The sequence below is a fragment of the Amblyraja radiata genome, unplaced genomic scaffold (genome assembly GCF_010909765.2).
Source record: "Amblyraja radiata isolate CabotCenter1 unplaced genomic scaffold, sAmbRad1.1.pri scaffold_1093_ctg1, whole genome shotgun sequence".
In the NCBI taxonomy this organism is placed as follows: Eukaryota; Metazoa; Chordata; class Chondrichthyes; order Rajiformes; family Rajidae; genus Amblyraja; species Amblyraja radiata.
This window is the reverse complement of record NW_022630275.1, coordinates 1-25,204: the sequence shown is the minus strand read 5'-3', so window position 1 is coordinate 25,204 and position 25,204 is coordinate 1. Positions and strand designations below refer to the sequence as shown.

The 25,204-nt window shown below is 40.1% G+C and overlaps 1 protein-coding gene across 1 annotated transcript; it reads left to right on the top strand.

The window, feature by feature from the left end:
- The first annotated feature begins 1,233 nt into the window (after positions 1-1,233).
- Positions 1,234-21,844, top strand: LOC116969740 (coiled-coil domain-containing protein 18-like). The gene is made up of 13 exons (XM_033016516.1): positions 1,234-1,412; positions 6,091-6,283; positions 7,936-8,100; positions 8,575-8,684; positions 9,890-10,018; positions 11,166-11,262; positions 11,346-11,467; positions 12,076-12,382; positions 14,422-14,558; positions 16,181-16,314; positions 16,953-17,158; positions 20,836-20,946; positions 21,577-21,844. Exons 1-13 carry the CDS (start codon positions 1,294-1,296, stop codon positions 21,754-21,756), a joined length of 2,010 nt encoding a protein of 669 aa, XP_032872407.1. The 5' UTR covers positions 1,234-1,293; the 3' UTR covers positions 21,757-21,844.
- The last annotated feature ends 3,360 nt before the right edge of the window (positions 21,845-25,204 follow it).

The following is a 25,204-nucleotide window of genomic DNA, read 5'->3' as shown; positions in this document are numbered from 1 at the left end:
AGAGAGGCCAGTTAGCCAACAAACCTGCATGTCTCTGAGGAAACCCGAGTAACTTGAGAAAACCCACGCATTCACAAGGAGAATGTGCAAACACCACAGTCCCCAAGCTCAGGATCGAAACGAGTTAATTAATTTGTGATCTAACACTGCAAAGTTTGTTAAAATTAGTTTACTACATATTACGCACTTCATAATCATGAATATATACTTAAAATGAAACTTTTATTGAATGAGCTTCTGGGAAGATGCTTTATGATTATAATTATTTATTGTTTATCTAATTAGTAGATCATTTTGTCACATCCGATTGTTACTTTTCCTAGATGCCATCTGACATGCAAATTAATTTTTATATATGCAGTGAAACTAGGGAATGTCATAATGTGGAAAACATTAGCATCAATTAACATTTAATTAATTAACAACCTTTGTATGCATTCAATTTCTGTATGCCTAAAGTAGCACTGCCTTCTTGATGTCTCTTGAGCACATTTGACTCACTTAGTACTTTCAAGGAGATAAATTGACTATTCCCCATGATATTGCCGGATTTATTCTGCCTTTTGACGATGAAATGGATGATCAGGGATCAAGTCCCTTTTGTACGTTAATTATTAGGCTATGCTAAACATAGCAAATCATTCAAAGGCTAAGCGTAAGAGACCAGCTTGAACATAGCATGCATATTGCATTGCACAGAGCAGAATACGGTACAGCATAGGAACAGGCTCTGCGGCCAACATGTCAGTGCCGACTATGATGCCAATCTAAACTAATCCCATTTGCATATTCTTCTATTCTCTGCCTGTTCATGTGTCTGTCTAATTGCCTCTTAAACATTGCTAACGTTTCTGGTTTTACCATCTCCCGTGGCAATGCATTCCAGAAATCTGGTATTATGAATATTGTCCACGTGCAGGCAAGTGAAATTAGTTTGGTTAGCTAACTTGGTTGGCCAACATGGACGAGTCAGGCGGAAGGGCACGTTTCCATGCTATATAACTTTATGACTGTTATTGAAGTTCCTGTAAACTGACAGATCCTTTAGAATGAAACTTCATTTTATTATTAGTTGTCATATGTATTGAATTAAATGGATGGTACAAGTAGCAATTTATAAACTGAAGTGATATTAAAAGAACATATAATTTCCTGTTAATTTAATCAGAGGAATTTGGTTCTGCTGTCCTGATTTCATTGATAATCGGTCTGTCAGTATATAACACGGCTACTTATAGATTTTATGACTGCACAGTCTAAATATTTGTTTTTTTTAGAGTGGACAACATCTTCATGACAGTCATTGACACTTCGTTACAAAAGGGCAAGTGGATGGATAATTTGGTAGCTTTGAGGAAGAGGCTGATGAAGACTGAAAAAAGTTTGCAAAGTTCAAGATTAGACTTTAATAGGTCAGAATAGTATCACCTATTGTTAAAGCATTTATCAACTTATTAAAATGGTCACATGATAACAATTTTGCATGTAAGCATCATTGTGTGTTGTATGAAAAGGAAACAGTTAGTGAGATTCAACACTGGAGAATTGATTACCACTGAATTTGAAAGCATTGTGGTAGCCCTGAATTTGTGGAAATAGTCTTAACTTCATTGAATTCAATTTGACAAATTTCAGTTTATCAACATGATTGATACAACACGGAATCATGCCCTTTGACCCACCAAGCCTATCAGGTCCTTTGGCCATCAAGCACCAGTTTTATACTGAACCTGTCCTAACCTATTATATTCTCCCACATTCATATCAATTGCCTCCACTCCCATATTCTACCAGTTATCTGCATGCTAGGGGTCAATTTATAGTGACATTTGATCTTGTCATCCTCTTGTCTCATTATGTTGTTTCCTCATAATTTCTGCAATGACATTTCCTCTCCTGCTTGGAGTTGCTTCAGACATTCCACTGTTTCCTTCCTTGGTCCCATTTATGTCCTTATCTTTAAATTTTGTGTCCATTTAAAAAATAAAAATCAACATAATTACCAAAGATGGACACAAAATGCTGAAGTAACCAGTTATTTCCTTTACAATTACCACACTGGGTTCTGTGACTGACAGCATGTATCTGTGTCATCAAGACACTGATGAACTGGAATTTTCATAGTTCAAACCTACATTTATTTAATTATTTTCTCAAATGGAATAATACACTCTAACACAGGGGTCGACAACCTTGTTCTGCATAGGGGCTGGGACGCATGTCTGAGCGGATGGCAGGCCACATCTATCATGTGTACAAATGGATCCCACCCCAGATGGCAGGCATCAAGTCGCATGTTTACATAAGGTAGACAGAAATGCTGGAGAAACTCAGCGGGTGAGGCAGCCTCATGCAATCCTTGCATGTCTCACCCGTTGAGCTTCTCCAGCATATTTGTCTACCTTCGATTTTTCCAGCATCTGCAGTTCTGTCTTAAAAGTGTTCACAGAAGGTGCGCGGCCATGCTGGCGGCTTTGCGCAGGATGCGGTACAGCCAGAGCTCGGTCGCGCTCGGGGCGGGCGCTCGGCGGGCCGGATGAATACGGGAAACAAAATCAAGTCAAGTCAAGTTTATTCGTCACATACACATACGAGATGTGCAGTGAAATGAAAGTGGCAATGCTCGCGGACTTTGTGCAAAAAGACAAACAAACAAACAACCAAACAAACTATAAACACAATCATAAACACACACATATTATTTTACATATTAAATATTGGAAGGAAAAACGTTCAGTAAAGTTAGTCCCTGGTGAGATAGGAGTTTACAGTCCGAATGGCCTCTGGGAAGAAACTCCTTCTCAACCTCTCCGTTCTCACAGCATGGCAATGGAGGCGTTTGCCTGACCGTAGCAGCTGGAACAGTCCGTTGCATGGGTGGAAGGGGTCTCCCATGATTTTATTGGCTCTGGAGTTGCACCTCCTGATGTATAGTTCCTGCAGGGGGGCAAGTGAAGTTCCCATAGTGCATTCGGCCGAACGCACTACTCTCTGCAGAGCCTTCTTGTCCTGGGCAGAGCAATTCCCAAACCAGATGGTAATGTTTCCGGACAAGATGCTTTCCACAGCCGCTGCGTAGAAGCACTGGAGGATCCTCGGAGACACTCTGAATTTCCTCAATAGCCTGAGTTGGTAAAGGCGCTGCCTTGCCTTACTCACGAGTGCTGTGGCGTGTGATGTCCATGTCATATCCTCAGAGATGTGGACTCCCAGATATTTAAAACAGCTCACCCTATCCACAGGATCCCCATTTATCCTCAATGGTGTGTGGTCCTCGGATGATGTGCCCTCCTAAAGTCCACGATCAGCTCCTTAGTTTTTTTGATGTTCAAGAGGAGGCTGTTGTCCTGGCACCAGAGTGCTAGATCAGCCACCTCCTCCCGGTAGGCCTTCTCATCGTTGTCTGAGATCAGGCCCACCACCACAGTGTCATCAGCAAACTTAATTATTGAGTTGGAGCTGAACCTAGCCACACAGTCATGTGTGTACAGGGAGTACAATAGGGGGCTGAGGACGCAATCCTGGGGCGATCCTGTGCTAGGGTGAGGGACTTCGATGTATTCCCTCCCATCTTGACTACCTGGGGCCTGGTGGTGAGAACGTCCAGGACCCAGGCACACAGGGAGGTGTTGAGCCCCAATTCCAGTAGCTTCCCGGCCAGTCTGGTGGGGACTATCGTGTTGAAGGCTGAACTGAAGTCTATGAACAGCATCCTCATGTAGCCCCCCTTCTGGCTGTCTAGATGAGAGAGAGTGGTGTGCAAAACCTGGGAGACCGCATCGTCCGTGGATCTGTTCGGACGGTATGCGAACTGCAACGGGTCCATGTTCCGAGGGAGGAAGGCGCAGATGTGTTTCTTCACCAGCCTCTCAAAGCATTTCATGACTACCGAGGTAAGGGCCACCGGACGGTAGTCATTCAGACAGGCTGGGGAGGCATTTTTTGGTACCGGTACAATGGTGGATTTTTTGAAGCAGGCAGGGACCACGGACTGTGGGCTGGATAATTTTGGGTTACGGGCCCATTTGGCCTGGGGCCGCATTTGGCCGGGGCCGCTGATTGCCGACCCTTGCTCTAACACGTATTCTGATCTTTCTTTTGCCAAATATGTTGATGCTTAACTGAATAGTTGACAGCCTCTGCAAATTGAGCTTCATACAGCAAAGTGGCATGGTGGCACAGCGGTAGAGTTGCTGCCTTAAGTGCCAGAGACCCGGGTTCTATCCTGACTAAGGGTGCTGTCTGTAAGGAGTCTGTACGTTCTCCCCGTGACCACGTGGGTTTTCTCTGAGAGTCCTTGTTTTCTTCCACGCTCCAAAGACATACAGGTTTGTTGGTTAATTGGGTTTGGAAAAATTGTAAATTGTCCCAAGTGAGTAGAGTAGTACTAGTGTACAGGGCAAGGGTTGGCAACCTTGTTCTGCATAGAGGCCAGAACTCATGTATGTGATCGGATGGAGGGCCGCATCTATCGCCATAGTTAATAAATGGAGCTAATAATAATACATACTAACTAAACTTTGACATATTTGTATATTTAAGCAATGTTATGTCATTTTGAACATAGCAGTTAGTTTGAGACACTACTATTGAAAGTACCCTCACCCCTCTCTGTCCTAAACTTCATGCAGACCCTTTGTTACCCTCTCCCCCCTCCTCTATTCACTCTCTCCCCCATTCACTCTTCCCCCTCTCTTCTCCCCCTCCCCTTCCCCCTCTCTCCCCCTCTCTCTTCCCTTTCCCCTCCCCCTCTCTCTTCCCCTCCCCCTCTCTCTTCCCCTCCCCCTCTCTTCCCCTCCCCCTCTCTCTTCCCCCTCACCCTCCTCCCCCTCTCTCCACCTCTCCTCCTCCTCCCTCTGACCCTCTCTCCCCCACCGACCCTCCCCCTCTCTCCTTCCCCCCTCCTCTCCCCTTCCCTTTTCCCCCATTCCCTCTCCATCTCTCCCTCTCTCCATTTCCCCTATCCCCTCCCTCCCCACCTCCCTCTCCTTCCTCTCCAAGGTCCAGTCCCGTCCATTTACCGCTGGATTCCTGTCCGCCGCATCCACACGGAGCAATGGCCAGCAGCGCCGCCATCTTTGAGGAGGGCGGCCCAGACCCTAACCCTCCGCTGGGTGAAGCGCGGTGACGGATGGTTCCGGGGCGCGCTGAACACCAGGCACTGCAGCCGCTGCAACTGCAACTGCACTTTTACATCAGTGGAACCGCATCCACCAATCCAACTAACCTTTTACCCAGCTCGTGGGATTATATCAGTTCTGATTTTTTGTAAAGAAGTGTAGATGACGGGAAAAAAATGCCTGCGGCCCGGATGATTTTGGGTCACGGGCCGGATCCGGCCCGTGTGCCGTAGGTTGCCGACCCCTGGTATAGGGATTGCTGGTTGGCGCAGTCTTGTTGGGCAGTAGGGCCTGTTTCCATGCTGTATCGCTAAAACTAACTTAAGCCGTATCCATAATGTCATCATTTTTCTTCACTACTGGAACAATCTCAACTCTGTCTATATTTATTTTCCTTACTTACATTGCACAGAAATCTTCAATCAATCCTATCCACACTATTTCTCATTCAGAGATATGTTGCTGGCACCTCATACTGATCATCTAACTCTTCTGAGTTGGCCCTGATGCTCTCACCTACATAAGATTCTTAAACCCAACTTTGATTGCCTTGATGTTTCATTGCTTCTAAACTGAAAGCATGCTGGGGGCAATACACCTGCATTGTCCTTAGCATGCATGTGCATCTGTATAACTATATACCTTTGATATTTCTGTCTGCGCCTTGCATTCTTTCTCCCTAGCTCTCATCCACCTGCAGCTCCTATTTCTGTAATTCTGACTCCCTATTTAGATTAGACTAAATCCAAACGAAGACCCTCATTGATATTTAGTGAACTGCGTGCTGATTCATATATGAGTGATTTATTAGTGTACTGTTTGATTTTGTTGTCCTCTTAGCAGTAACATCAGAGGACACATTTGAAAATGACGTAAAGATTTGGGTGAAAATATAATTTTTTGGTATGATCTATATGAACCTAAATGTGCAATTAAAACTTAGAAAATAATTTTTATTTTTTTCCCACAGTGCCCGTTTAAATGACCAGTCTGATGATTCTTCACAGCAGGATCATTCCCCTGCTTTAACAATGGAAGATCTCTTACAATCTAATCCAATAGTTTCTCCGATGAGCAACCGTCATCTGACAACCACTGAGAGAATGCTTCCTCAAAAAAATGTTTTTAGTAACATTAGTCCAACTAGCAGTTTTGGAGGCAGGGTAATTTTTTTTAGCTTATTATATTTTTAGATTATCTGTATTTAACAGTGGCAGTTGCCACAGTTTGCTATCAGTTGGTGCAGACACTACAAGTTGACCAAGCGAAGGTAGACAAAAATGTTGGAGAAACTCAGCGGGTGAGGCAGCATCTATGGAGCGAAGGAATAGGCAACGTTTCGGGTCGAGACCCTTCGGGGGGGGTGGGGGGGGCGGGAAAAAGAAAGGAAGAGGCGGAGACAACAGGCTGTGGGAGAGCTGGGAAGGAGAGGGAGAAAGCAAGGACTACCTGAAATTGGAGAAGTCAATGTTCATACCGTTGGGGTGTAAACTACCCAAGCGAAATATGAGGTGCTGCTCCTAAAAGTTGCGGTGGGACTCACTCTGGCCATGGAGGAGGCCCAGGACTGAAAGGTCGGATTTGGAATGGGAGGGGGAGTTGAAGTGCTGAGAGGTCCTTTCTTAATAAGTTCACCAAGCGTGTTATCTTACTGAAGCGATATGAGTTGCTGTGAAATCCTTCCACCTAGGTTGCTTTATGAGGTTTCCTGATGAAGCGATTTAATACTGGGTTATACTGACGAAGATTTTGCAATGAGTCTCTCTGGACTGATTTATAATATCATAGAATTGTTACAGCAGAGCGTCCATTCATATAATGTGGGGGAATTGTGAGGTTATACACTTTGGTAGAAAGAATAAAGATGAAAAACTTTGGTCAAAATATGCAAAGGAGATGTGAGAAAAAGCTCTTTTTATGTGAAGGGTTATCATCTGGAATTTATTGCTTACAGGGATGGTGGGAACAATGTCCGTCAGGCATTCAAGAGGGAATTAGAATTGCTCCAGCTCGAGAATTTGGATCTTGTATCCACAGTGTCAGGATAAGGGACCACTCATTTAGAACTAAGTTGAGAATAATTATGTTTAACCAGATGGGTGTATAGCTAATTCTGCGATAACCTGTGTTTCCATACCATAAATTGGATATAACACGATTAACGAATCCGGGAACACTGTTTGTATCAAAGATCCCATATTGGAGCAAGATAGACCACTCCTTCTAAATGCAATGGGCTGACGTGTAGTTTGTAACGGAGTGAAACGTGGGCCTTTTTTTGCATCCATTTTAGTAACCCGACCCGACCCGACTCGCAGTGTAATCAACGTTGCGGGGGAACAGTTTGTGTTAATAAATTATAATTCTGAAAATGAGGAGAAGATTTTTACCAAATAACTTTTATTTTTACGAGGATGTTTCCGTAACCGGCTTCCGTCTCCGCACTAGTTATCTTTACTCCGCTATGGGATCTTTGGTGCGGAAGGCGGATACGGAAACGGGGCCGAAAATTACCCATGAATCTGCCCATGACCGTAATACATCTTTTTTTGTTAAGTGATCTATCTTGCTTGCTATAGGATCTTTGGTTTGTATAACGTGGGCCAAATTTGTTACAACATGATTTTGATTGGGAACTGGAGAAGGTCTCTTTAATATGCTTCATCATTGACTAATCTTGCTACTTTAGTTATAAACAAAATGTGACAAGCTGGGTGAGGAATGCAAGGTGTGTATTTTATAAAAAATCAGTGTCTTCTGGACTGAGTAGTTTAAAGAAGTAAAAAATATCTCTTTCAAATACAAATCTTTTTAGACGCCTCATTTGCCGGCTTCATCTGGTGTCGAGCAGGAAAATGAACAATTATGGAAAAAGCTCAGTGTACTTCGGGAAGACAATTCCCGATTGCTCTCCCAGAATCATAGTTTGGTGCGGGAAATTGAAAGTATACAGATGGAGCTGACTGAATCAAAAGTTAAAGTGAGTATTGAAATAAATATATTTACTTTTTTTTGCATAACAAAAATTCATGAAAACTCTCAATATTGAAGGTGAGTTGGTCCATTGAGAAAGTGCTCCCCAGCCCAATCTCTCCTTCCAGCAGTTGGCCCATAGCTTTGCAGATTGCAACCTTTAAAGTGACATTCAAGGTTTTAAAAAATGCGATGTGACATTCAAATTGGGGAAATCTCCTACTCTATAAGAATGCATCTGAGATTGCAGGGGAAATGATAATGAAATACTGGAGCATCCCAGTAAAATCTTTCAATTTTTTTGATTTTAGAGTTGTCTCAAGCGTTATACATTTGTTTAAAGATATTTGATAAATTGTTGAAATTATAATGGCAAACTGAATATTGAGGCAGGAGGAAATGTGTTTTAAGAGCAGTGATTGGAGTGTTTTAAACGGTGTTGAATATCAACCTAAACATTTGTCATTGCTTAATTTTATAGTGTTGTCATCTTGAACCATCTATTAATGAAAAGGCGCATCATATTTCTCAGTTAAATGAAGATATCCTGGGTTTGGAGGCTGAAGTAGATGCTCAAGAGAAAGCTCTCAGGTAATCGCAGATTTAAATTGCAGCTTTTTATTAAGTCTAACAAATGATGGATCTACCTGGAATATTCTGATGGGTAGAAACAGTGCTAGTTGTAAAAAGGTGATTTCCAGGAATACACCTGGACTGTCTGGTGTTTAAGAAGGAACTGCAGATACTGGAAAAATCAAAGGTAGACAAAAATGCTGGAGAAACTCAGAGGGTAAGGCAGCATTTATGGAGCGAAGGAATAGATGACGTTTCGTATCTACCTTCCAAGAGCAGATTCATCTCATAAACAACTCGACACATTGCAAGTTCTTTCTCTTAAAAAGAATCCCAAATAAATAATTAACTGCGATCAATAAGCTATTCTAAATTTGAAAGATCTAATTTTTCCATTTCATGTTGGTGTAATTTATAGTTACCAAGTAAAGGGCCTGTCCCACTTACGTGTCTTTGGCATGCAAATTACGCGACCTCGTGGCCGCGTTGAAACGAGACGGTCCAGCGAAGGTCGGGCGCAATTACATGCGTACGCACAGCCGTCTGGAGCGCGTGACGTCATTTGAAGATGGACACAAAGCTGGAGTAACTCAGCGGGACCGGCAGCATCTCTGGAGAGAAGCAATGGGTGACGTTTCGTGTCGAGACTCTTCTTCAGTCTGAAAATAAGAGTCTTGACACGAAACGTCACCCATTGCTTCTCTCCAGAGATGCTGCCGGTCCCGCTGAGTTACTCCTGCATTTTGTGTCTATCTTCAATTTTCTTGGCCCCGCTCTGGGAGTAGAAGTGGGGGCGGATCCGGACCGCAGCGGCCGTGAGCCCCAGGCCGAGCTCGGCGATCGTTTGCCTGCTTCTGCTGCTGTTGAAGGTGAGACGTTGCATCGCGCCAGGGTCTTGGGCCTGTCCCACTTTGGTCGTCAGTTCCGCGACAGGCCGGTGGCGAGCAAAGATTTTGTTCACTACACAACTACATATCCTTCCGCGCTTCTAAGTGGGACCGGCCCCGCGCGACCATAGGATGCCCGTGCGCCTCAATGCGACCACGAGGTCTCGTAATTTGCGTGCCAAGGACACGTAAGTGGGACAGGCCCTTAACTTTAAATTTAACTTTATCTGTTCTCAGTGGCAGAGTTGGCAAGTGATTATTATGCTAAAGACCATGATGTTTAGATGTAGTCAATGTTTGTTTTCTTTCTCAATAAGAGTTTTCTTTTTTAATAAGAGTTGCCGAAGAAAAATTGGAAGAGAGCCAATGGATGGTTGCCGAGAAGGACAAACTGGTGGAAAAGTTGTCAGAAGAATGCAAAAGAATGAAGAATGAGCTTTATGACCAAAATAAAAGAGGAAAGAGGTAATATTTAACAGTCAGTATAATATTTTGTTAAAGATGCGTTACATAAATGCAATTTCTTAAATGATCTAGCTTTACATAAATGCAAGTTGTTGAATGACTAAGCAGATTATGAGGCTGACAGTGGAGAAGAACTCTTTCCAGATGGTACTGGTTAATATTTGAACACTGCAAATTTTGAGAGGAATAACAAGGCTCTTCATAATTTCAGTTGATGATATCACCAATGGAATTTGTTTGGGTGGCAATTTTATTGAGCTATTTTGATTCGCTGTAAGATGCTATCTTTGCCCATTTGACATTGTTTAATAAATGTTACAGGTAATCAAAATTCCAACAGCAATTGAATAGAATTTGTAAGGAAATTAAGATTGCTCCATTTTCTTCTTTAGTCTGTGGAGGGAAATGGACAGGCAATATTCAGTTTTGAAGAAGGGTCTTGACCCAAAAGGAAATGTGTCCATTTCCCCCAAGGCCAGAGGAGGTAGTTGAGGCAGACACTATAACAACATTTAAAAGACATTTTGACACGTACATGGATAGGAAAGGATTAGAGGGATAAGGGCCAGACGTGGGCAGCTGGGACTAGTGCAGATGGGGCATCTTGGTAGGCATGAGCAAATTGGACCAAAGGGCGTGTTTCCGTGCTGCATGACTATGACAGATGCTGCCTGACTTGCTGAGTTTCTTACAGAGTTATGTGGTAGTTGTTTAGCATGGAGGAAGATAGGAAGTTGGTCTTTCAGGGATCCATACCGGGACCGTTCCTCAAAATTAAAATTCACAAATTGGACGTAAGAATCGTAAACATAATTTCAAAAATTGCAGATGACACCGACTGGAGAGGAGGGTGTATAATTGGTACAGAGGAGAATACATCCATTTTGAAGAAGACAATAGCTTTTCAGAGTTGGAACCTTATTGAAAAAATAAATTTCAACGGAAATTATGTATAGTGTTTTGTATTTTAATGAGAAAGATTAGGTTGGTTTGTAATTGGGGAAAACCGGTGCTTTAAAAACAATTAAGATTGCCTTGGCTTTGTTGAATAGAGTGGGACTATTCTGTTCTTTAGGACATAATCTTGCTAAGGAGAATCATTGATGATTAGGCCAACAATGAAGCAATGTATTTTGTTTTTAAATAGAGCTGAACAACAAAGAAATGAAGCCCTCTTTGATGCTGAAGAACTTTCTGTTGCGTTCAAACGGTACAAGGAAAAGACTACAGAAAAAATTACCATGGTGAGGAAGGGTGTAGAGTTGGATTTCAATGTAGTCATAAAATATGTGGGAATACTTGATCTGTTTTATCTTTTATATTACAGTTTCAAGCTAATGAAGAAGACTGGCAGAGCAGCTTGGATCACTGTGATAAGAACAGAGCAGGTTTATTTGGGAAATGCACTAGCCTAGAAAAGGAGGTGGAAAAGAAGAACGAAGAAATCAGGTTAATCTTTCAATATGCGTATACCTCCTTCACTGCTGTTGTAAATACAATGACAATGCATGCTGTTCAACATTTGATAACAGCTGAGAACCCATCAACCATTTTTCCTTTTTTTTTTTTGCATTCTCCTTCTCTATCTATCCCTCTCACACTTTCCCTCTCTTACAGTGCCTCCTCCCCCCAGCTCGTGCTCCATCCCTTTCTCAGTTTATGCTCTGTCTCATGCAGGCATACTATCTTGTCCCCTGCACACTTCCTATCTGTCCTACACATGTATCCATTATCTGTCCAAGAACCTTCTCTCCTGTGCACGCACTCTCACTCCTGCATCTGCTTCCTCTCTTCCTGCGTGTATGCCATCTCCTGCAGATGTTTTGTTTCCCCCTTTCTTTGTCCTGTATGGAGAATTTCATATATAACACCAGTATAGAGAAGAGCTAGCTTAACCGGATATTCATTGCACTCTTTAACAGTTTTTCTGAAGTAGGTATTGCTTCCTTTATTTTTATCACTGCTTGCAATAACTGCACAGCAGCAATAAAATTATTAATTTTTGTTACATGTGTATAAAATGTAGAAAGACATTGACCAATTGTCTTTTCATGCAGGCTTATAAAGGAACAAAACTGTGATCTAAAGGTGGCTCAAAAGGATCTGGAGACTAAGAATGCAGGGATCTATTCAGTTTTATCTGATACTAAAGAAAAAGTTAAAATGTTAGAAAATGAACTGGCCAATAAAGAGACTATTTTGAAAGATCGAGAAGGCTTGAGGCTGGAGAATACAGAACTACGATTACTTACAACTTCCCAAAATGATAAATTGCTTCGGTTCAGTAAAGAGCTGGAGAGCACTAAAATGGAGATGAGGAACTTGGAGTCACTTCTACAACTTAATCGGACAGGAAGTAAAGAGGTAAACAAGAATAAATGTTGAAATACTCAATGGGGTAGGACACTGTTTTAACATCATGACATTTTTTTGTTCTCAAAAATATCCAAATCCTGTCAAGGCTTGAATAATGCTAACTCCTCACAAGATTTGAATTCCAGTCTGCATTATATTCATTGGTATCTTCTTTTGCAAGACCTTCTAGAACCAAGATTCCCCTATATTTAACATGCTTTGTTTTTCATGGGGTGTTTGTTTGACCTATTTATTTTACTGGTAAAACATTTGTTCCATGATTCAGAGGTTTCTGGGTTTAAACCCCTTTTCAGAGACAGCTAGGCTGAAATTCAGTACCAGAGACTAAATGTTCAAGTTCAAGTGAGTTTATTGTCATGTGTCCCTAATAGGACAATGAAATTCTTGCTTTGCTTCAGTACAACAGAACATAATAGGCATTTACTACAAAACAGATCAGTATGTCCATATACCATAAATGGAGTCTTTCCCACCAACTTGAAAAGCTGTAAAATGGTTCTGTGATAACGTAGCCAAGTATTGGTTACTAAAGGAACAAAAGTTTAAGAATAAGGGGTAAGGCATTTAGGATGGAGATGAGGAAACATTTTTTCACACAGAGAGTTGTGAGTATGTGGAATTCTCTGCCTCAGAGGGCAGTGGAGGCCGGTTCTCTGGATACTTTCAAGAGAGTGCTTGATGGGGCTCTTAAAGATAGCGGAGTCAGGGGATATGGGGAGAAGGCATGAACGGGGTACTGATTGTGGATGATCAGCCATGATCACATTGAATGGCGGTGCTGGCTCGAAGGGCCGAAGGGCCGAATGGCCTACTCCTGCACCTATTGTCTATTATCTGGTGTCCCTTAATAAACATAACCACTTGATCATTTATTTATTTGGTTGTTTTTGATGAGTACAAATTGTTCTGCCTTAAAATGTTTCTATTTTAAAATTATTACTCTTTAAAGGTACGTTCTAGTTGTTAAGCACTTTTTGGCATTCATGGCATTGCCTTACCTTGCTATTCCGGTACTCAGATATTTCCAATAAGATTGGTGTAATGGTTTGCAGGTTTTATTTTGTTATCATCTGCCAACTTTTGTTTATTAGCTCCCCATCCATCATCAGTGACCATACAAAGTTGAGTGCGATTGTCCCGATGGATTCTTTCTGTTGGTCTTGAGATGGCTGAAGACGCCCATCCTGGATCCACCGACTTTATTAGAGTGAGGAATGTGCAAGTTCCCCCTCTGCATGACATCTTTTAACATGGAGACACTGGTGCATGGACACCACAATTATCTTGACAGAGACCAACCTTGGTCCAAAGGTGGTTGCAGCCTTCATCTGCCTTCTCAGCTGTTGTGGTGCTCCCCCTGCTGGCCAGCCATCATCCTCTGCCTATTTCACCATTGAGGCCTTCTGGGGCCGAGCTTTGTCAGGGATCTTCCTCTCGACCTGCTCGCCATGGGTGACCCTGCCAGGAGCGTAGCTCCAGATGGTTTAGCTCTCAAGATCTTAGGCACATGCAAGCTTCTCCACCACGACAAGGTGAAAACCCTTGGAAAAGAGCTCCCCTTCTATGCATTTCTCACTCAGCCCATCTGCTTCCCTGACACTCTCACCAGTTATGCTTGTTTGTCTTTCACTCCCTATTAATATTAATTCCGATCAATGAAATTATCTTCTGTATTGTTAATACCTAAAAGCTAGTTATAACCATTCATTCGCTGGTTTTCAAGTGTTTTCCATGTTGACTTGCTAACATATTCTCTAATGTGAACATATTTTACAATTCCCACATGTTCCATAGATTAAAGACCAACAAATAATTGAGAATGTTATGAAAGGTGCAGGTATTATTTTGAGCTCCCAAATTTGACAAATGTTGTGATTGGGATAGAGAACCTATATGTTGATTGGATGGTATTGCAGGAGATGGGCCAAGCAGAGAAGGAGATGAAGCTTCATTCACACGTTGTTCATCAATGCAGAAATATAACTTAAATACGTTCAAATCTGATTCCTTTTATTTGTCTTTTTCAGGGCGAAAGTGGTGTATTCAGTACAGGAATATCAAGTGCAAGCTACCCTGATCTCTTTTCTTCAACTAGGAAGGAAAATGAAATGAAAGATTTCAAAATGAGTGCTGATTTCGGTGATTCCCATTTCACAGAATCCAGGTATTTTTTAAACTACATTGATTATTGAAAAAAACATTTCCTCACACACAATAATTCTGATCAACTTGCAAATCTGTTTTCAAAAATCCACGCTTACCTGTTTAAAAAAAAAACGGATTTAAAATTATGTAATTTATTTGAAGTTTGGTATTTAAACCTGATTTAATTTCAGATTTGTCCTGTATTTTGGGGGGATATGAGCATCATTGACAATGCCATCTTTCATTGGCTATCCCAATGTCCCTTTAAGAAGATGGTAGTGAACTGCCTCTTCGAACTGCTGCAGTCCCTCCTGTGATGCTACTTTCACAATGTTGTTGGGGAACAAGATCGAGGACGTAGATCCTGCAACAATGAAAAAATGGCAATATTTCCAAATCAAACTGCAATGTGGCTTGAAGGGGTGTTCTTCCCATGCACCTGCTGCCTTTGTGGTCTTGGTGGTCAAAGTTGGGGTCTCGACCCGAAACGTCACCCATTCCTTCTCTCTAGAGATGCTGCCTGTCCCGCTCAGTTACTCCAGCTTTTTGTGTCTAGCCTTGGTGAGTAACTAGTGCATTTTGTAGATGTCAAGAGTCAAGTCAACAGTGTTTATTGTCATACGTACTGACAATGAAACAATGAAACTCTTGCTGCTGCTGCTGCTTAACAGGCCTGTAAACACAATAACACGCGGGTAACATATATATATATATATATCTAGAATATCTTAGTAATGTGTGTTCTTTAGGGTTAAATGTACATTTGCTGCTTTTGAAACTTGATCCTTTGTTTCTTTAGCACACTTATACTTTATTTCCAAAGAACAGGTGGCTTTTTATTCCATCTACTAAAGGCTTCACCTCACCCCTGTTCCATTACCTAAATGGGCTGCTCCTTGCCTTCTGGCTGCACTTCTCACCCTCCATCCTCATCTTCGGACACCCTGTGCATAGGGGAGAAGGTAGGGCCGAGGATGTCCTGGTTGGGTTTCTCCTGGGCCTGGCCAAGCTGGCCATCCGCAAGTCACGACGCCAGGCGGAAGAGGGCTCTTCCCGGGCCGGCTGCCCGGTTGGTGTTAGAGAGGGACTACACGCTATCCATGGGCGCCCTGGGGGATTTCCGAGACAGCGGGGGGTTGAATGCATCCTTGACAAGGAGTGTAAGATAGTTGTATAATAGTTTATCATTTGTCGTGTTTTATGGTGGTGGGTTGTGTTTTGTTTTTTACTGTATTGTATATATTTTAATATTTTAATAAATATTTTTGATTATAAAAAAAGGCTTAACTTCTCAATTGCTTATTTTGAAATTCATTCGCCTTTTATATGCTAATTTTTCACAATTGTTGATGCCATCTTACATTTTCTTCTTCATTAAAATATATTCCCCCAATTTTGTGGAAATTTCAACTTCATATTTGCAGTTGCTGATTCCTGTGTCCAAGACATTTATGAGTATGCTGGACAGCACTAATCTTAGCAATGATCCTCATGATACAACGCTTTACATCTTCTCTTCCCAAATTTGAATAAATGCTTTTATTTAATTTGATTAAGTAAACATGAAGTCAAATACTTGTTATTTATTTGGAACTATATCATTGCTTTATAGTGTTTTTGACTAAAAATATTCTCTTTTAGACTAAGGTTAGGAATGAAAGATGAAATTCAGAAGCTGGAATCTAGCCTGGCCAACAGTAAAGTCTCAAAGCTACAATGTACTGATGTATTGGATGGAACAAGCCCAGAACTAACCTCGAACAGAAAAAAGGATGGTAAGTTGTACTAGCTTGAGTGGCAAGAAGAATGAAAACAAAACTGAGATGTTAATCACTGCACAGTATTGAAACACAAAGGCATCTGTAGGTTAAATGAAGATATATTCTTTTTACCTGGGCTATTGTACATATTTTTTTATGGGGCAGATTGAGACGTGCATAATTCTGGGAAGGATTGACAATAGATTCTGTGAGATTATTTTGCCAGGGTGAAGAATTTAGGGTGGGGAAAATAGCTACAGGGTAAGAAATTCACTGTTTCTGACTGAGTATTTGCCATAATTTTGACAAGTATTTTATATTAGAACTTATGCATAACAAAAAAATGTCAGCATTTTGGTTGGGAAAAAAGACATCATGATTATGCTTACTTTTTTATAAATTGACCATTCGTTCTAGCATGGCAAGATTTTTTTTTAGCAATGTTCACAGATGTTCTCTGCTCCTTTCAGCTTCCTTATGCTGAGGATCATCCCTATTTCTTTATTACATTATTGAGATCAATTAGCAGCATAAATCTAGGTCTGAAGATTGGGACAGTATATAATTAACCAAAAACATTTGCCAATTGTGACATCTTTACTTCAGTAGTATTTTATCTGACAAAAAGTATGCTACTTCTGTCACCTTGTCAGCTGATAGAAAGACTCTGGAACAGCATTTCGAAGAAGAGCGATATAAACGAAACAAAGAAGTTGAGGAGCTGCAAGCTAAATTATTGGAAGCAGAATCTACAATCTCAACATTGGAAACTCGGATGACAGGACAGAGGAGCAGTTGTCAGAAGTTTGAGGAGCAACTGTTGGAAAAGGAAAATGGCATTGAGAAGTTGGAACAGGAGGTGTGTAACCAGCACGTCAAGATAATTACATTTTAGTCCACAATTCTATTTCATTGTGCTCAAGTAGGATTATAGGAATAGGAGCTAAATAGGAACTGCACAAACCAGGTTCACCTTTGGAGAGATAGTGTTTGGTCTATCACCTAAGACTGTACCGCCTCCCCTTCCCCACATCCCATAACCTGTCCGATTATCAAAAATCCATCAATCTTAGATTTAATATTAATAATAATAATAATAAACTTTATTACGGACCAGACAAGGGGCAACATTACATAAAAAATGCATTGCATATTAAATATCATAAAATACATATAAAATCTTAGTATATCATATCATATGCTATGTCGCTCTCCAGGGAGATGCTAACTGCATTTCGTTGTCTCTGTACTGTACACTGACAATGACAATTAAAGTTGAATCTGAATCTGAATCTGATATCACTTATAAAAACATCATAATTTATATATTTTTTAAAACACAATACATGTTAAAAATCCAGATTAAAAGAATGATCAATGTCCTACAACGAGACAACGATACCAGTGTCTCCACAGCTGGGATTCGTAGCGTGTAGTGCCAACCCTTATGTTTGACAAGGCCACAATAAGCACATTTTTAGAGTCATTTATCCTGCAAATGAATTTATACATGTGATGTCTTAGGATAGCTTCTAAAGTACTGACTCCTGCAGCCACAAACATATTACTGGCACTACACCATCAGTTAATATTAACATCATTAACAATATTAACATCAGTTATCATTTGTGGAAGATTTTTCCAAGTTCTCATCTTGAATTAATGACCTTGGAAGTAACGCCCTGTTGATTTGCGTGGGGAGAGATTATGCAAACTGACATTGTTTTCCCTGGAGTTTTGAAGATATGATTTGAGTGAAATTCATGATATTGAAGGGAATGAGAGGAAGACAGGAAGAGAAAGAGGGCCAAAAATAAATATTTTTACTGGAGATACAAGGAACTACTGTTGCTGGTTTACCAAAAAAAGACAAAGTGCTGCAGTAACTCAGCGGGTCAAGCAGCATCTCTGGAGAACATGGCTAGGTGGCATTTCAAGTAGGGGCCCTCTTTGAGTTTGAAGAAGGGACCTGATCCAAAACGTCACCTATCCATGTTCTCCAAAGATGTTGCCTAACCTGCAGAGCTATAAGCGAGTTTGGTATTCCGACTGCGCATGCCCAGGTCATAGGTCATTCACGATAAATATTCTCGGCAGCTCAGCTGCTGCGTGTATACAGACCTATGTTTCATCCGTAGTCAGGATCAAACCCGGGTCTCCGGCACTGCACGCCTTATTGAATTGCTACTGGACCGTTCCCGTCCCCTCATCCATGGGCGGCCGGAGATGTCTGGGATGACCCTGGACTGACGGGACACTGGCCTGGAGCAGTGGCGGCCCCAGGCTTACAGCCAGCGAGGAGGAGAAGCGCTAACTCCAGCTCAACTCTGCCTGTCCTGTCGGTTTAACCGACAGCCCTGGACTAACAGTCCACGCTGGCTGTAAGCCTGGGGCCGCCACTGCTCTGGGCCGGTGTCCCGTCAGTCCATGGCTGTCAGTTTACCCGGCGGGACAGGCAGAATTCACTTATTCCAGCACTTTGTGTCAACATTTGTGCTGGTTTGAGAATCCAGCACCAGGGGGCGTAAACTAAAAAAATTAACCAATGCCTTTTCTGCAGTAAATTCAGGAAATAATTATACATGACAAGGCTGGGATAAGTTTAGAATCATTTTATTCAGAATATAATTGATGCTTTTCGAGATTGATAGATTTAAGTTAATCAACATGTCATAGTCATATAGTAATACATCGTAGAAACGGACCCTTCGGCCTAACATGCCCACATCGACCAACATGTTCCTTCTACACTGGTCCCACGGGCCTACATTTGGCCCATATCCCTCTAAACCTTTCCAATCCATGTACCTGTCCTAATGTATCAAGGGATATAGAAATAATAGAGATGATCACAATGTGTAGGAAGGAACTGCAGATGCTGGTATAAACCGAAGATAGACACAAAATGCTGTCGTAACTCAACGGGACAGGCAGCATCTCTGGAGAGAAGGAATGGGTGATGTTTCGGGTCAAGACCCTTCGTCTGAAGAAGGGTCTCGATCCGAAATGTCACCCATTCCTTCTCTCCATAGATGCTGCCCGTCCTGCTGAATTACTACAGCATTTTGTGTCTATCTTTGAAAATATTCACAAATCAGGGATATGGTAAGTACAGAGCTAGGTTGTAAAGCAGCCATGATCTTAATGAATGGGGGAACAAGTGATGGGACATGATTTAGGGTTTTATACAGTTGCAGCGTTTGTTTTGCTTGTGATACTCTAGTTCTGTAGAAAAAGAGCCAACATTTTGTGAACATTTTGTGTTCTATAATGTTAATTTTTAATGGTTTGTGTACATGGACCCTGCAGACTCGTGGACATTATTATTACTAATCTTTCCCTTTTTTTTCTCTCTATCTTTTTGGGTCAGAATGAAAAAATCCTTAAATTGAAATCTATTTGCTTATTTCATTTTAACTTTGGACTTGCTTAGACTGCCACATTGATCAACGTGTTCCTTCTACACTAGTCCCACTAGTTTACCTTGTGTAGACTGCCACCTATCTTTGCATCACTGGCAAACATGGATTAGTACTTATTATTCCATCACTCAGTTAATAAGTGCATTAAATTGTGTGTCAATTCATTAGTCGCGACCAGCAATAAGGGGACTGATTGTCCACACCCTCTTCAATTCCTCAGTCATCTCAAGGATTTTATCAAATAGCTTAAGCAAGCACTTTATATCTGTAAACATTGCCTGTCCATTGCTTTAATCATCTCTTCAAAACATTTTATCGGATTCACTCATTGTGACTTATTCCTTGACAGTCCATGCTGGCTCTTTCATCATTCTAAATTTTCCAAAATTAATTTATCATGGGATGCTCATGGCCAAATTAAAACTTTCTTATATTTTGTTGTTATGCACATACTTTGTTTAGAATAACAAACTTTTTTCCATATCCTCCTTTCTCTACCCTGGGGTGAAGCACTAATATCAAAATATTCTTACATGTAAAAAACTGAATTTGGACTGATTTGGATAGATTATTTAATCTATTTACTTAATGTGGGATTAACAACATAGATTTATTACTGCTGTGAGTTTTCTTGTTAATATCTTAATAAGAAGAAAATGGATGCATTCTGATGTGTTCAGCAATGATAAATGTAAATACAACAATTGTTTTAATGAAGCTTCTGAACCACGTATTTTTTTTGTAAATACTTTTCAATGTTTTAAAGTAGAAGAAAATGCTTACTTTGAAATTGTTTGTATTCCAAAATTACAAATTTTATTCTGAATATCTGATCCAAAATAGCCGGCATGGAATTGCAAATTTTAAATGACAAATATTATTGTTCATCATCTCTGTCTCCTTCCTGTCCGCGATCTTGTCATTGTTTGTCATGGTGAGAATGAAGGCATTAGTGTAAATGCTGCTTGATGGTGCACAAGAATGCCTTATTTTTAAGGAAGAGAAGTAGCTGAATGATAGGAGTTAAATTTAAAGAGCATATTTTCTAATTATTTTATACTTAATAATGATCACTGAGGATATTTTAATTTACCCATATCTATCTATTTGACAGCTAAGAAAATCTAAATCGCAGCTATCCACTGTGGAGAAACAATTGGAGGAGAAAACTATTGCCTATTCAACCAACGCAGTCAAAGTTGTTGAATATGAACAAGAACTTGCGGTAAAATTGGGATTACAATTAAATAACTTTTGAACCGCGTTATCTATGATTTAAAAAAAAAAATAGCAAGAATGCACTGCTGGGATCAGTTCCCATATCATTAAAAAAATTATTATGTGTTTTTGTGTGTGTGTATATATATTTATATTATAGATGTGTGTGTGTATGTATCAAATGAACTGCTATAATCTAAAAATACACTTTGAATTTAAGGATTAAATCATTTCACATTTCACTACTATAAGTACTTTAATTTATCACCAAAATTTACCTTGAAATACTGAAATGTAATTTGAAATGTAAAATTCTAGAAGTATATTTACTTTTACTTTTGTTTAGACAAGTACTTCATCAATTATGTGAACCTTCAAAAAAAAAGTTGCCAAAATTATATAATAGAGGTGTGAGTAATCTAGAAATGCTTATATAAGAGCTATTATCCTTGATTATTTAAGTAAACATGCAGATTCTAGTGGGAAATGAAGGGGAAAAGGCAAACATTTTCAGCGAGTTGGTATGTGAAAAGTCCAAAGGATGGTGTTTTCTTTATGGGGAAAAGTACAGGGAGAGGCATTGAAAGATATTTTCTACAGTGGTTTAATTCTCACTTCTACTTTGTTTATATGCTAGGAAAAGAACAAAGAAATGATCAAATTGGAAAAATTAATCGAAGAGCAACAAGAAGAAAATATTGTTGCTAGTGAACAGACCAAGAAGATACAAACTGAGCAGTGCCAGGAGTTGGAACAGCAGATTGAAATTGTAAGGTTTCTTTATACTGATGCAGTTCACTTCAGTATATACTGGTGATGATTGTTGTTGGCAGTTTAGGCTTTTGGATGCAGACTGGTCTTGAACTTGGCAGCTTTAAAATGAACAAATTTTTCTTTTTTGTGGTAACAATGGGCTGCATTCATTGAAGTAAATGTGATTCTCAAACCATTCACAAGCAGTTCAATGTTAATAATTGGGAATCAATATGACAGACAATGCAAATAATCTTTCTTTTAAAACCATAAGCCACGATTCTTTTATTTTTGAGAGCTGATGTCACGGAAAATCATTTGTAATCTAACCTATTTGTGTATTTTCCTCCTGACTAGTTATTCCTTTATATCACGGATAACACTTCATAAACAGGAAAGAAAAAGGGTCCTGATCAGAAACGTCGAGTATCCATGTACTCCAGAGATGCTGCCTGACGCACTGAGTTACTCCACCACTTTGTGTCTTTTATTGTAAACTAACATCTATTAGTTCCTTGTGTCTCCAAGGAATATAAGCAAGTTTAGTTCGAAGAGAATGTTTGAATTCATACACGGGAGAAACCAAACCTTCAAAGTTCCCGTTGCTATCAATGAAAATAGAGTTCATTAAATTGCTGGTAATTGAGTCAGCAGTTGTCTGCATCACTGATGTTTGTATACTTTCAGCATTGTTTCAGTAAACAAGAAATTTGCTTTGCAAAACAACAACATATATCAATCTTCTGAGATATAAAACCATAATTGTTCACACAATGTGACTTGATTATGCAAAATAAATGTTATTTTTTTATTATTAATTTCCACCAAAATGCTTTGATGTTTCTGGTGTCGACAGAAAATCACAAAAAATCATCTGTGAGAGTAAAATAAATTAATATCCATATATTTTTGCAGTTCCCTGTTTATAGGTTGTTTCAGGATCCATAATATATGGGGAACCTGGATCATCTGCTGACCAGTAAGCCATGTTGACTGCCGCTTTAACCCATTAATAGCTGGGAGTGATTCTGACCTGGGGTTTCTGGCTTCCATTGGGAAGCCAGTAACCAGCTGAGTGCGACACAGAACCTTTCAGAACAACGTGAACCTTGAAATCCTTTGAGAACTGCATCGAACCTGCCCTGTGCTTACACAATGCCAAAGAGATATCAACACATTAACAAATATGTCCAATTACATTTTGGAATTCTTCAATTTAAAGAAAAATCTTGGAAAATACAGGACCAAAAAGAAGCAAACATAAATTAAGCTAAGCTATTGAGATCCAAAGAAAGAAAAAATAGCTTTTCCTGCAAGCTGATTATTTTGTTATTGAAATCAATGGGCCTACTGGTTCAGTGGGCATATTTACCAGTCTACCAAATGGAAACCCTAGTTGCTTTTTGATGGTTTAGAAATCAGCTGCCTAGAGATACTCGCCCTTGCCTGCCTTGTTGCACAGTTCACAGTGGAGTTTTTAATAGCAAAAGCTGAGTTATTATGAAACTTATCACTAGCTTTACTTTGTGGCTGTGAATTTAAGTTTTTTTGCATTGGTCCATCCTATTGGCTCCCGATTTCTTTAATTCCAATGCAGGCAATTGTGCAGTTTGGCAGGATATTAAATATCTCATTTAACTATGTTTGCAACATTGTTTACGATAAAGTACGAGGATCTATGCAAATGTTATTAATGTTAACAGGGTAAGAGTTAATCTTTTGTTGGTTGCCTGGGTAAAGTCTAATGTCTGTCCGAGCTGTTTGTGGCATGAACTTGTGTCAGATTGAAGCCATCATTCTTTAGGACTTGTTCCAGCTGCTTTTGTTATCCATTCTTGGATACAGCATAATAATTTCATGTGCTTTTCTCATCTTTGCTGTGATTTGGTCATAGTACATTTTCCTTTTGACCACTTTTATGCTATTATATTGGTTTTAGTTCTCATCACATTGGAATTATTCCATGTCATTTCTTCAGAACAATTTTAAACAAAGATGAGAAATCAGTTGTAAATTATTGATTCTTCTGCATTATTTTTGTATTTACATTTTAGTGCATAGGTACGTACCATTACCTCGCTATAATTCTTTTACTGTTTTAAATTTTAATCAACTGCAAGGAACAGGCAGTTTATTCTAAAACAAAAACTTCTGGGAATATATTTCAATCCATATAACAGGTTAAAACCTTTTTAGAGGTTTCCAGTATTTTCTGTTTTTATATCAGATTTCCGGCATCTTTGTTGCATGTTCAGCAAAAATAGTTCTACATTTTCCTACTCCATTCACTTGTATGTTAATCTTTCATAAAACTGTTTGAATTGAGATTCAGGAGATGAGCTGCCTTAGAACCTTTTATGCAACATTTGGCATGAAGCTCATATATAAATCCTTAAGATATAGAATTGGGAGTAAATCATGTTGGTCATTCACTAAAATAATGGTTGACAATATTCAATTGCTGTATCTCCACTGCTCTCTTGAATAGAGAATTCCAAAGCTTCACTACATTCTGGCATCTGTGTCATGAATGACCAGCCCTCTTGAGATGCTGTTTGATTCTGTTAGATAGAGCTCTAGGGGCTAGTGGAGTCAAGGGATATGGGGAGAAGGCAGGCACGGGTTATTGATAGGGGACGATCAGCCATGATCACAATGAATGGTGGTGCTGGCCCGAAGGGCCGAATGGCCTCCACCTATTTTCTATGTTTCTATTCTGCATACCCTGGCAAGAGTAAGCATTGACCCAGCTGGTCAAGATCCTGTTGTAGTCGTAGATAACCACCTTCACGGTCCACTATGCCACCAATTTTAGTGCCATCCTCAAACTTACTGACTAAGCCACATACATTCACATCCAAATTATTAATATGAATAATGTGGATGTAGGCCCTCCGTCTGAAAAACATACCCACTACCACCACCCTCCATTTCCTATTATCAAGCCTATTTTACATCCAATTATTTAACTCGTCCTGGATCTCATTAATGAGACGCAATTTCCCACGCACAGTCATGCTGACTATCCCTAATCAGTCCTTACCTTTACAACTGCATCCTATCTTTCAAAATCCCTTCCATTAACTTGCCCACCACTGATGTAAAGCTCACCAGTCTATACTTCCCAGGCTTTACCTTGCAGCTTTTCTTAAATAGAGGCACAACATTATTATCCACCAGTCTTCTGGAACCTCACCCATGGCCAATGATGATACAAATATTTCTGCCAGGGGCTCCACAAATCGCTACCCTACTTTCTTGCAATGTCCTAGGATAAACTTGATTAGGTCTGAAGGACTCACCTATCCTAATGACTTTTAAGACCTTATGCACTCCTTTCAAGGCGTCACTGTTATCTTCCCTGAGTTCCCCATCAGGACACTCCTTCCTTTTCTGTTTTGTCAATCTTCTGTAGGAGTAAATTGTATTGGAATATTTAACCTGTTCAGAACTAAATCTATTTTAATTCCCAGCATTATTTCAACCCCTTTCAACTCGTCCACTTTGGTTCT